The following is a 14,356-nucleotide window of genomic DNA, read 5'->3' on the forward strand; positions in this document are numbered from 1 at the left end:
GTATGATGAAATAAAAGAAATTATTCAGATAGTGAAGGGAGACGAAAATTTAATAGTCACGGGTGACTGGAATTAGGTAGTAGGAAAAGGGAGAGAAGGAAATGTAGTAGGTGAATATGGATTGGGCGGAAGAAATGAAAGAGGAAGCCGCCTTGTAGAATTTTGCGCAGAGCATAACTTAATCATAGCTAACACTTGGTTCAAGAATCATAAAAGAAGGTTGTATACCTGGAAGAAGCCTGGAGATACTGACAGGTTTCAGATAGATTACATAATGGTAAGACAGAGATTTAGGAACCAGATTTTAAATTGTAAGACATTTCCAGGGGCAGATGTGGACTCTGACCACAATCTATTGGTTACGAACTGTAGATTAAAACTGAAGAAACTGCAAAAAGGTGGGAATTTAAGGAGATGGGACCTGGATAAACTGAAAGAACCAGAGGTTGTAGAGAGTTTCAGGGAGAGCATAAGGGAACAATTGACAGGAATGGGGGAAAGAAATACAGTAGAAGAAGAATGGGTAGCTCTGAGGGATGAAGTAGTGAAGGCAGCAGAGGATCAAGTAGGTAAAAAGACGAGGGCTAATAGAAATCCTTGGGTAACAGAAGAAATATTGAATTTAATTGATGAAAGGAGAAAATATAAAAATGCAGTAAATGAAGCAGGCAAAAGGGAATACAAACGTCTCAAAAATGAGATCGACAGAAAGTGCAAAATGGCTAAGCAGGGATGGCTAGAGGACAAATGTAAGGATGTAGAGGCTTATCTCACTAGGGGTAAGATAGATACTGTCTACAGGAAAATTAAAGAGACCTTTGGAGAGAAGAGAACCACTTGTATGAATATCAAGGGGTCAGATGAAAAACCCAGTTCTAAGCAAAGGAGGGAAAGCAGAAAGGTGGAAGGAGTATATAGAGGGACTATACAAGGGCAATGTTCTTGAGGACAATATAATGGAAATGGAAGAGGATGTAGATGAAGATGAAATGGGAGATACGATACTGCGTGAAGAGTTTGACAGAGCACTGAAAGACCTGAGTCGAAACAAGGCCCCGGGAGTAGACAACATTCCAGTAGAACTACTGACAGCCTTGAGAGAGCCAGTCCTGACAAAACTCTTCCATCTGGTGAGCAAGATGTATGAGACAGGTGAAATAACCTCAGACTTCAAGAATAATATAATAATTCCAATCCCAAAGAAAGCAGGTGTTGACAGATGTGAAAATTATCGAACTATCAGTTTAATAAGTCATGGCTGCAAAATACTAAAGCGAATTCTTTACAGACGAATGGAAAAACTGGTAGAAGCGGACCTCGGGGAAGATCAGTTTGGATTCCGTAGAAATGTTGGAACACGTGAGGCAATACTAACCTTACGACTTATCTTAGAAGAAAGATTAAGAAAAGGCAAACCTACGTTTCTAGCATTTGTAGACTTAGAGGAAGCTTTTGACAACGTTAACTGGAATACTCTCTTTCAAATTCTGAAGGTAGCAGGGGTAAAATACAGGGAGCGAAAGGCTATTTACAATTTGTACAGAAACCAGATGGCAGTTATAAGAGTCGAGGGGCATGAAAGGGAAGCAGTGGTTGGGAAAGGAGTGAGACAGGGTTGTAGCCTCTCCCCGATGCTATTCAATCTGTATATTGAGCAAGCAGTAAATGAAACAAAAGAAAAATTCGGAGTAGGTATTAAAATTCATGGAGAAGAAGTAAAAACTTTGAGGTTCGCCGATGACATTGTAATTCTGTCAGAGACAGCAAAGGACTTGGAAGAGCAGTTGAACGGAATGGACAGTGTCTTGAAAGGAGGATATAAGATGAACATCAACAAAAGCAAAACGAGGATAATGGAATGTAGTCAAATTAAATCGGGTGATGCTGAGGGGATTAGATTAGGAAATGAGACACTTAAAGTAGTAAAGGAGTTTTGCTATTTAGGGAGTAAAATAACTGATGATGGTCGAAGTAGAGAGGATATAAAATGTAGACTGGCAATGGCAAGGAAATCGTTTCTGAAGAAGAGAAATTTGTTAACATCGAGTATAGATTTAAGTGTCAGGAAGTCGTTTCTGAAAGTATTTGTATGGAGTGTAGCCATGTATGGAAGTGAAACATGGACGATAACCAGTTTGGACAAGAAGAGAATAGAAGTTTTCGAAATGTGGTGCTACAGAAGAATGCTGAAGATAAGGTGGGTAGATCACGTAACTAATGAGGAGGTATTGAATAGGATTGGGGAGAAGAGAAGTTTGTGGCACAACTTGACTAGAAGAAGGGATCGGTTGGTAGGACATGTTTTGAGGCATCAAGGGATCACAGATTTAGCATTGGAGGGCAGCGTGGAGGGTAAAAATCGTAGAGGGAGACCAAGAGATCAATACACTAAGCAGATTCAGAAGGATGTAGGTTGCAGTAGGTACTGGGAGATGAAGAAGCATGCACAGGATAGAGTAGCATGGAGAGCTGCATCAAACCAGTCTCAGGACTGAAGACCACAACAACAACAAACATGAACTGATACATTAATCTGTCTCCCCCACATTAGGATCAATTTCCTTCACAATTAACATTATTTCTGAATCCAAATCTGTTTGCCGTGGCTCATGGGTCCTTCTTCAGGGAATATAAGCCAGTATTTAGAACATCATTTCTAATTTCAAAGATTCTGTCTTTATTTGCAGTTTTGATGCCAAAGATTCTCAGCTTGCTTGCAACAAACCTATTTCTGATTTAAGAGATTCTGAAATGATTATCATTTGTGATCTCAGAGAATCTGAGTATCATGTCTATGGACTTATTTCTGATTTCAGCTGTGTAAAGCATTGAAATAACGTCAACATGCCTGTTTTTCTACTTACCTTCCTTCTTGGGTTAGCATACTAAAATTTTCTTCCCTCATCTAGTTTCTTTTTTGTTTTGCCAGATTCTCCTGCTATTTCCCCCTGGCTTTCATCCATATAATCCTACTAGCAAACCCATCAACATTTCACATCTGATAAATATGTGTGGGAATTGGGAATTGTATATAATGGGTGAGTCACCTAACGTTACCGCTGGATATATTTCGTAAACCACATCAAATACTGACGAATCGATTCCACAGACCGAATGTGAGGAGAGGGGCTAGTGTAATTGGTTAATACAAACCATAAAAAAATGCACGGAAGTATGTTTTTTATCACAAACCTACCTTTTTTTAAATGGAACCCCGTTAGTTTTGTTAGCACATCTGAACATATAAACAAATACGTAATCAGTGCCGTTTGTTGCATTGTAAAATGTTAATTACATCCGGAGATATTGTAACCTAAAGTTGACGCTTGAGTACCACTCCTCCGCTGTTCGATCGTATGTATCGGAGAGCACCGAATTACGTAGGGATCCAAAGGGAACGGTGATGGAACTTAGGTACAGAAGAGACTGGAACAGCACATTACGTCCACATGCTAACTCCTTTTTATTGGTCTTTTTCACTGACGCACATGTACATTACCATGAGGGGTGAGGTACACGTACACACGTGGTTTCCGTTTTCAATTACGGAGTGGAATAGAGTGTGTCCCGACATGTCAGGCCAATAGATGTTCAATGTGGTGGCCATCATTTGCTGCACACAATTGCAATCTCTGGCGTAATGAATGTCGTACACGCCGCAGTACATCTGGTGTAATGTCGCCGCAGGCTGCCACAATACGTTGTTTCATATCCTCTGGGGTTGTAGGCACATCATGGTACACATTCTCCTTTAACGTACCCCACAGAAAGCAGTCCGGAAGTGTAAGATCAGGAGAACGGGCTGGCCAATTTATGCGTCCTCCACGTCCTATGAAACGCCCGTCGAACGTGTACCTCACCCCTCATGGCAATGTACATGTGCGTCAGTGAAAAAGACCAATAAAAAGGTGTTAGCATGTGGATGTAATGTGCTGTTCCAGTCTCTTCTGTACCTAAGGTCCATCACCATTCCCTTTGGATCCCTACGTAATTCAGTGCTCTCCGATTCACATGATCAAACAGCGGAGGAGTGGTACTCAAGCGTCAACTTTAGGTTACAATATTTCTGGATGTAATTAACATTTTACAATGCAACAAATGGCACTGGTTACGGATTTGTTTATATGTTCAGATGTGCTAACAAAACTAATGGGGTTCCATTTAAAAAAACGTAGGTTTGTGTTAAAAAACATACTTCCGTGCATTTTTTTATGGTTTGTATTAACCAATTACACTAGCCCCTCTCCTCACGTTCGGTCTGTGGAATCGATTCGTCAGTATTTGATGTGGTTTACGAAATATATCCTGTGGTAATGTTAGGTGACTCACCCTGTATATCCTTATCTCCTTTTCCCTCTCTCTCTGTCCATTTCATCTCCTCCTCTCTCTCTGACTGTGAGCTTTGTTTATTGTTATAGCAAAGATGCACTTGATTTGGAATTCAAGTCACTTAAAATCAATGGGTAAATTGTATATGGGATATAAAAGACCTCCCTTGCTTCTTCATCTGTGGGGATAGTAGCTTCAATGATATTATATCGCATAGTTGTAACCTGTGAATTGGTAGGATTACAAATTTTCTGATGATTTAGATTCAGTATTCTAGATGTAAACCAATAAGCCATAAATACAACTTTTCTCTCTCCTATTGAAGCAGATTATGAAAAGAAGACAACAAAACAGCACATTGTGTGTACAATTTATGTTTAAAATTGTATATAAAAAGAAAAATATGTACTGGACAAAAATATGTCTAATGTTCAATGATGCTGCTTTTGTAGTTAAAATTGACTGTGGGAAAAAAGATGAAACCATGTATTTTTACAGCACAGCATAATAAAAAACTGTGCACGGCAAAAATTGTAGCCTGTGTTCATCTGAAATTTTATTAGAGTGTCATGTAAAAATTTGATGTAAATGTGTCAAGAACTTTTGAAATTTTTGGAGAAGCATAGCCACTGTATATGGTAGATACATAAGAACTTTTTGAGGTTTTTGGTAACAGTGTTAAAAAATGAATTGTCTTTGTATCCTAGTACACAGAGTGGAGAAAAATTGAGTCACAAAATTTTAACCCTGGATAGCTGATGCTAGTAGGAACCAAAATTACTAACATTGAACAATGGAAAATCCAAGATGTAATATAACAATATCATGAGAAGGAAAGTTGCAACTCACCATATAGCAAAGATGCTGAGTCGCAGATAGACACAACAAAAGGATTTTCGCACTTAAAGATTTCGGCCAATGGCCTTTGTCAACAATAGCCACACAAACACAAACACACACTTATGCAAACGCAACTCACACACGACTGCAGGCTCAGGCAACCACACTGCCACTGCTACTTGTTTCAGTTGCCTGAGACTGAAACTAGCCACCATGTGCTCCGATTGGCTGCAACATGCGCTCTGATTGGCTGCGGGATTGCCCTGTTGCTGGATGCTCTGGATAATGCATGACTGTGAATGCTTTGCCTGCCAGGGATCACGATGTATCCTAGGCGGCCAGCACACTCACTGGTAGCACGCCAGTCTTCCACTCTGGGGGTCTGGAGGCGAATCCGCTGGGGTCCCGACACATCCATTGTAGTTTCATGATAAGATGTACCGGGAACAAACCCATCAACAGCTGTTAGTCTTTTACAAATTGTGTCAGCCCTGAAAAGGGCCTTTTTTTATAACTAGGACATTTTTACTTAAAGCAGGTGCTTGAACTTGCAACCCTCTGACATGACACAAGCTTTGTGATGTCAAACAGTGTTTTGCAGAACTCTTTGAAAGATTCCTGGCATTGCCCTGATGTGACTGGTGGCATGCTGAATGTGATCCATTAGTTCATCTTCATTTCTGGGTGGTTTGCATGCAGATAGGTGAACTAGAACCTTAAAGAGTCCGCACAGGAAAAAGTCCGGCGGCATGAGGTCTGGTGATCACGGGCGCCATGTCCTATGAGCACCTCTGCCAATTACCCAGCTGTCGAAGAGTTCATTTAAATATCCGCGTGCAGCTTGACTGCTATGTGCAGGCGCCCCATCATGCTGCAACCACATGCATAGCCATATGTCCAGGGGAACATCTTACAGCAAGCCGGGTAGAGTAATGTGAGGATTTCCCCTTGCCCAGTAATGAACGTTTCAAGCATTGTAAAGGTCATCTTGGTGGAAGGTGCACTTGTCAGTAAACAATGCAAAGGCGGAGAAGTCAGGATTTCATGCAACATGTCGTAAAAACCACAGGCAAAACCCTAGCCTGTACTCATATCCGCCACATGATTTAGGTCTTGGACAGGGTGGAAACTAAATGGATGCTGGCCTTCATTCCCCAAAGCCTCCCAGACTAACCGATGAGTGACCCACATGTCATGTCCAACCGCTCAAGTACTTGTCGTAGGTGCTTCCTTCAAACGCTCAAGAACACCCTCTTCATATGCAGCATCCCGTCATGCTCGAGGTCTTCCAGCATCCCCATGATAACCCACTAACAAGACTGTTTCACCAAGTTTTGGGTTCAGTTACTGTAAATGTTTATGGGTGTGGGTGGTGTCTTGCTGGGTACCATTCCTCTTACAACCCTCGAGCTTCATGAGCATTACCATTGGCTAGTCCATAAACAAAAACCATATCTCAATGTTCTTCAAATGAATACTGCACAGCCATGCTTACTGTATGACTAAATTGCAGGTGATGTGTGTGTGCTCCTAAGCAAAGCTTACACGTGAATACCTCTTATGTGAGCTGGTGACTAACAGCAAAACCTATTCGACATGTGTTCGTAGCACATTGGGGCTGTGGTGGGGTGAGGGACATTTGTATGTGTGAACCGACAACCATAGCGCTGCCCGTCAGCCAACAAATGGTAACAGGGCAATCCCACAGGCAACTGGAGCGTGTGGTGCAAAGTTTCCATAGTTTAAAAATGGTGCTTTGTCAACCTACAAAACATTGGTAATTTTGGTTCCTAATGGCATCAGCTATCCAGGGTTAAAATTTTGTGACACGACTTTTCTCCACCCTGTAGATTCGTCTTTTGTTTGTACTGAATCGTCTGCCCCTTGTTCTTCACTTACAGCCCTATGATCAATAGATTTCTGCTGTTTAGTATTTATATTGACCTCCTATCTATAGATATGTTTTAATCTGAAAATGTTGATGCACATAAGCCGTCTAACTACTAGACCCTCGTGCTGCATAAGTCGTTACTTGTAACACCTCCTGTGGCTTACACTAATTATTCCTTGTGTATCATACTTCATTCAGTGAAAACCAAGATGAGCAAGAGACAAACGTTTTGTCCTGTCAGATCACATAATCTGCAATGCATCAAATTGAACTAACTAGAAAATGCTATGAAATGAATCAATCAAGTAATTGATATGTTGTCACTTGTTTTGATTCTTTTTTGCATGAATATATGACTCTGTGTTTGTTCCATCAGTGTGGTCACCCTTGCCCAGGCCAGTCCCTGTTGTGGGTATATCTCTTGCCTGAGTGTTTATGGCTCCAATTTTATTTTCCTTCTCCATGAGCCCTTACCTAACTCCACTCTCCAATACACACATCATGTGTGAGTCCAGCGAACTCTCGGGGATATTTTGACCATCAAAATGTTAGTAACTCCAGTAGTCAAACAGCACTGTCACCATGCTCTACTTTGTGTCTGCATTCACCTTAGCATTCCCAATGCCAAAATTTCAATTCCCAAGCTCAGAGAGTTTGGGCCCATAGGTGCACAACTATATTACAATGCTTATGTTAAAACAAACTCCAGGATGACACAGTTGTCAAGGGCTTTCAAAAGTAGCGGTATTAGAGATGGCTTTTGTATTAGACACTGTATGAAGTTCAGTGACTACTGGTTTGTTAAACTACCTGCAGTTGTGAATGTTAAGTTAATTAGTTTTTACTATTCCTCCTCCAGAAGCTAATGTTCTCAGTATAGTCTCACTGGCACTGGACATTCATTTAGTGGGTAATCGCAGCTTGAAGATATCACAGTCAGCATCACACTGTGTTGACAGTGACAGCAGTTGGCATCACTCAGAATTTGTAGCTTTCATTGTTGATCTGTGTATTAGAAAGGGCTCTTAGCAGTTTTGGGGATTGAAAAACCTTTGAATATTCTTGAACAACACTGGACAAACGTTTATGGCAACAAAAACACAGTTTAAACATCTTGAATCAATTATACTGATTTCTTGATACAGTTTACCATCAATACAGAACAGAGATCAAATTACATGATGGAGCAAGCTGGCTTGGTACTGTTTACCGTCAATACAGAACCAATCTCTGTTGAATGACAGACATAATGTGGCAAGCTCCGTATTGTTTCCAGTGCACGTGTTTTCATGAATATTTGCTATTAATCACAGTTGGAGTACTAACCACAGTCAATGTTGAAATCACTCAAAATTGTTCTTGATCAGGATACTCATCATTTTCAATTTTGCCACTCTGCATCAGCATACACAGTCCCAACTCGTTGCTTGTCATTCATGCTTCACGGCATAGCAATTTGTCACAGGTTTAAGAAAGATTGTTGCCAACATTTCCAAGAATTATTGCAGATGTATCACTTTGTTCTTTGGTATTCGGTAGAATTTACCAAAGTCTAAACACCAGTGCCAATTTATGCATGTCTGACCCTCACTGTGTGCCATCCTCATCTCTCTGTTGAGCATGTAACTGCTTGCATTAACGACATCACATGGCACCTGTCTTTTGGCTGTTGAATTCTGTGGCCCTGTCTCTATTCTGTAGCTTTCCTCCTATAGATTTTGTTCTGTGCTGTTGAAATCTCTTTACAAACACTTATTTGGGCTAATTTTACCATATCTTTCTAAATGTCTTTTTGGTTTGATTCTTTCATACCCTTTTTGTAATTTCTGTGAACTTGACTTCTAAAGCTTGAGTTCCCCTATTCACCACTTGCACCAATCATTGGGCTTCCTCAAAATGTTTTCCCTCTTTGGCTTTCCACTGTCACAACAAAGATTAGCCATAGTATCACCATATGGTGCAATCGTTCATCATACATACAAAATTAAGAAAAATATTCTTCACTTCTCAAATGGATCAGGATCATTACAATCTACATTGATCCTTGTGCAATTTGAATATCAGCTGTTGTAATGGTCCAACACACTAAACAGGGCTGCGCTACATTTCCCTGCTCTTGCAGCGACACCTCCTTTTTCAATATTTTGGGTCTCTTCCTCCCATACCCTTTTACCTTTGGTCTCTTTTTACTTATCTAGAACCCATTGTCCATTCCTTATTCCTTAATATTCCCACCACACTACGTAGTGCTGTGCTACAACTCCCTGCACTTGCGGCAACACCCTCTTTCAAATATTTCCAGGAATTCCCATTATTGTTCTACATTGATCTTTTAATTTATAAGCATTAAAAACATGCTCTGGTATCTCTCTCACAGGAGCACCATGCTAACAATCAATGAATGACAGTGTACTAATCTGATAAACAGAGACAGGATTTACAAAATATCTGAGGGAAACTGAACAGTGGATCACATATTAAGAAATTATTTTGCTTTACGTCACTGACTGGGGAAGCTGGATCAACCAACTGGAATATACATGTTTTCATATTTAATACTGAAATTATTATATTGTTATTAATCAAAATATAAATAATGTAACATTATACTTATTATTTAATTTTGAGGTAACAATAATTCTACTTTTTGTGCTTTGGTTGCCTAAAACTTCAAATCCATTATGAAACTTACTCACTGTTACCTATTTTACTCTTGTGGGCATAAGGTACTATGCTTCTGTTGACTATTGAGCAACTTAAATCCACCTCATTAAACTGTGGATGTATTATGTAAATGTATATTTTGTGCCATGGAATTGCCATTATTTATATTACTTAATTTTACAGATTCATTGGAGATACCAGGCCCATATCCTCAAGTAAACAACGTTACATTCAAATATCCATCAGTACCTTTGCTGACGCAGAGAAACTTGATATCTTCTGAAATGTTCTGCCCAAATATACAAGCTGAGAGTAGTGACTGTTATGATGAATTCTGTAACTGCCCATATGTTATCGAATTTGATTTGGGTGACCTTGTGGAAATAGTGCTTGTAGATACAAGTGAGTACAGTATCCATTTTTTCCCTTATGAAAGAAGGTATGATTATGCTAATGCCTTTTAGATGTCAATGTTAAACACTACAAATTGTTGGTTAAAGAATGTAGCATTCCATTTCTACTCATCTTTTATGAAAAAAAAATTTATTTCAATCAGCTTTCATCTATTTTCTCTAAAGAAATTTTTATATCCAAGATTGTGTTCAAAATTGTTTTTATTGACTGATTTCAACAGATAAGACTATCTTCTTCAAATCTTTGAAAACTTTTTTGGTTGTATATCATGTTCCATTGTGTATTTATTACTTATCCCATGTTAACATCTTAGTGGAGAGTATGATGTGCATTCCACACAGGTTTGCCAAAAATAAAATTACAAACAGGTTTGTTCCAAGTAAAAATGTACACATCTAAACTGCACCTTGTGGTATTTTAGATGTCTACATATGTAGCACTCCTTTGATGCTCATCAGTAGCTAAAATCCACATATGCAGTAAAAGTGCACATTTATGCTGATTTTTACATTTAAATGATGAGTGAAGCACATTTTGGAACCTGCTCACTTGAAATACAGAGTACAACAGTTCTAGCAGAGAGCTGCACAATGCTGTCTCTCAAAATGACACTATGAAATTATACCGTGTTGTTTGAGAACTAGTTTTTCTTAAGGCCTCATGAAGGATAAAAATGGTAAACTTTTGCTCACAAAAAGAGATGAACAAGTTACCTGATGTACTTTAAAGAAACCTTAAACCTGCTCAACCCACACAATGCTTACAACAAGAGAGCCAAAAACACAAAAGCTATCATAAAAACAGGTCATATCGCAAAAGCAGCAACAGGCACAGCAATCATAGCACTTAAAATAATTAAGTCGCCTGGTTTGGATGAAATCTCAACCAAAATTCTGAAACATTGATATCCGGACTTAATTCATCACCTTTTTACTAAGCTGAGCAATATGTGTTGGTGAACAAGGGAAGTTTCAGAAGACTGGAGACATGGTATCATTGTTAAACTACCAAGGAAAGGAAATATAACCAAATGTACAAACTGGAGAGGTATCATGCTTCTCTCAGTGTCAGACAAGGTATTTTGCCTTGTCATTCTTAAAAGGATATAAGAAGCAGCAGACTTTTGGCTATGAGAAGAACAGGCTGGCTTCCAAAATGGAAAATCCTGCATTGAACAAATATTTGTTCTGTGAAATGGGACAGAACAATACATAGGATTGATCTGTATGCTTCCAATGCTTCCTGCTTCACTGCTACTACAACTCATTTCTTAGTAAAAGTGAAGATGCAAACCTAATTTGAGCAATGAACAGGTTTGCTCTGCACTTCTCCAGCACTGTAAACAACTGGAGCATAAAAGGAGGAGCATTATACTGCTTAAATATCAATGGAATAATACCTGAAGCTTATCTTGTAGGGCTACAAGATGCCATGGTGGGTATATAGCATGCAGCAAATGGGCACATTATTCTTTCTTCCATGTTTAAAAAACTCTCCACTCTCAACTACATAAAAGAAAGTCGTTACGTTGAGAACAGGAACAGTTATTGGAACCGATAAGGAAAGGATAAGTAACCTTGTCACTAACACAGATAACAATGGAATAATAGTATAAAAAAGTTCAATAGTCTCTCTTCTTAGGCATGGAATAAGCACACACATCAGTACCCCAGGCAGTGAGCATGACAACTTCTTTGACGTAATTTGGTGATCAGCTGATCGCACTGCGGAACATGTGATCTCCACCATCACCACATCAGCCCCCTGCACAGAAGCAGGGCATAGTCTGCCTCCATCAGCCCCGATACTGTCAAGAAATCTAGATGAAAAATTGATGTGCTGGCCCGACCACATGTGGCGAGACAGCTGAGGCACTGGTGGTTCATCAGATCGTGGTTTGATCGTAGAAGACAAGGAAGGTGGTTGGCTGGTTGTAGAAGGCACAGCTGTGTCAAAAGAGTCATCAAACACAAACACGGGCTTGACACTATCAATGGAGATGGCACTACATTTGTTCTTTAGAAGGATGTCCATTGTTTTAGCTGTAGAGGGAGGTACGTGATGAGGTCTGGTATATGGCAGTGCGAGATGTGCTTCAACTCCATCTTGTCGAAGTATGACGTGAGTGCTGTCTGTTAATTCTTCATGCACAAATAGAGGACGTGACTCATGGTGTGATGCTGGTTGAGGTCGCATTCTCTGAGTCGAGTTATTAATTCTGGTTGATGGAAAAGGTCTCCTGACAATGCTCTTGGCTCAACAATTTCCCCTGATAGACAAAATGTCTCTCCATAACCAAGCTCCACCGGTGATGCACCCAGTTCTGGCTTGTGTATTGTTCATAGGCCGAGAAGTACAAAGGGTAAGGTTGTGGTCCAATTCATATCCTAGCACATGAGTGCTGCTTTGAAGGATCAGTGCCAGTGCTCCACCATCCCATTGCTCATTGGGTGCTAGCTTGTGGTCAGATGCTGTCTTGCATCACATAATTTGCCTGCCTGCTCCAAAAGTTCAGATTCAAACTATTGTCCTCTATCACTTATTATGTGTAGTGGACAATCAAATTGTGCAACTCATTGTGCCATAAATGCTGCTGCCAGTGTCTCAGCAGAGGTTTATTAACCAAGATTGCTTCAGGCCCATGCGTGAGTTTATCAGTAATTGTTAATAGGTATCACTGTCCTTCTTATGGTGGCAGGGGTCCCACAGCGTCCAACTGAATGTGCGCAAATCTCTCAGTGACCTCCACCAAGTTGCCAAAGGGCACATGCATGTGACGTGTAACAACCTTGCTTCATTGGCATGCTATGTGAGAGCAGGCCCACTGCTGTCAGTCCATTTGGATACCTGGCCAAACATAACAGGAGGCAATGAGTTTCATCGATGCTCTGATGCCTGGGTGGCAGAGGCCGTGTAGGCCATGGAGAATCAATTTGTGTTGTCCCGCTGGCACATATGGGTGGTTCCTTCCCACAGAAGTCTCACAGTAGTCTCTTGTTTGCTTCAGGTACAGTGACAAGTTTGAGCTGCAGGCCAGTCTATGAAACATGCAGAAGCTTACAGAGCTCCTGATTGGTATGTTGAACGTCGCATAGGTGTGAAAGATCAACAGTCTCTGTGACTGCATTAACCTGTTCAAGGAGTCAGCCACCACATTATTGAGGCCTGTGACATATTGCATGTTGGTCAAGAATTGTGTTACGTATTCCAGCTGGCTAAATTGCCTTGGTGAACACTTGTCATTGTTTTGCCAGAAGGCATATGTGAGCAGCTTCTGATTAGTATACAGGGTGTTACAAAAAGGTACGGCCAAACTTTCAGGAAACATTCCTCACACACAAATAAAGAAAAGATGTTATGTGGACATGTGTCCGGAAACGCTTAATTTCCATGTTAGAGCTCATTTTAGTTTCGTCAATATGTACTGTACTTCCTCGATTCACCGCCATGATTTGATACGGGATACTCTACCTGTGCTGCTGGAACATGTGCCTTTACAAGTACAACACAACATGTGGTTCATGCGCGATGGAGTTCCTGCACATTTCAGTCAAAGTGTTCGTACGCTTCTCAACAACAGATTCGGTGACCGATGGATTGGTAGAGGCGGACCAATTCCATGACCTCCACGCTCTCCTGACCTCAACCCTCTTGACTTTCATTTATGGGGGCATTTGAAAGCTCTTGTCTACGCAACCCCGGTACCAAATGTAGAGACTCTTCGTGCTGGTATTGTGGACGGCTGCGATACAGTACGCCATTCTCCAGGGCTGCATCAGTGCATCAGGGATTCCATGCGATGGAGGGTGGATGCATGTATCCTCACTAACGGAGGACATTTTGAACATTTCCTTTAACAAAGTGTTTGAAGTCACGCTGGTACATTCTGTTGCTGTGTGTTTCCATTCCACGATTAATGTGATTTGAAGAGAAGTAATAAAAGGAGCTCTAACATGGAAAGTAAGCGTTTCCGGACACATGTCCACATAACATATTTTCTTTCTTTGTGTGTGAGGAATGTTTCCTGAAAGTTTGGCCGTACCTTTTTGTAACACCCTGTACATGGTGAAGGTTCTTGCTTCCAATTGGGTGTGGAAGTCCCTTACTGTTGCATACATGGTTAACAGCTCACAATTATATACACTCTATCTTTGCTGTGGTGGTGCCAGTTTATGCATAAAGAAGGCAAGAGGTTGCCATTTGTCACTGACATCTTGC

General features: G+C 40.5%; 1 protein-coding gene across 1 annotated transcript in view; it reads left to right on the plus strand.

Annotated features, from left to right (window-relative positions):
* LOC126237152 (uncharacterized) overlaps window positions 1-14,356 on the plus strand; it is a 235,017-nt gene that overhangs the window by 188,503 nt on the left and 32,158 nt on the right. Inside the window, exon 9 of the mRNA XM_049946997.1 lies at window positions 9,908-10,126. Coding sequence (XP_049802954.1) covers window positions 9,908-10,126 — 219 coding nt within the window. The remainder of the gene's footprint in view (window positions 1-9,907; window positions 10,127-14,356) is intronic.

This window comes from Schistocerca nitens, chromosome 2 (genome assembly GCF_023898315.1).
Source record: "Schistocerca nitens isolate TAMUIC-IGC-003100 chromosome 2, iqSchNite1.1, whole genome shotgun sequence".
Taxonomy (NCBI): Eukaryota; Metazoa; Arthropoda; class Insecta; order Orthoptera; family Acrididae; genus Schistocerca; species Schistocerca nitens.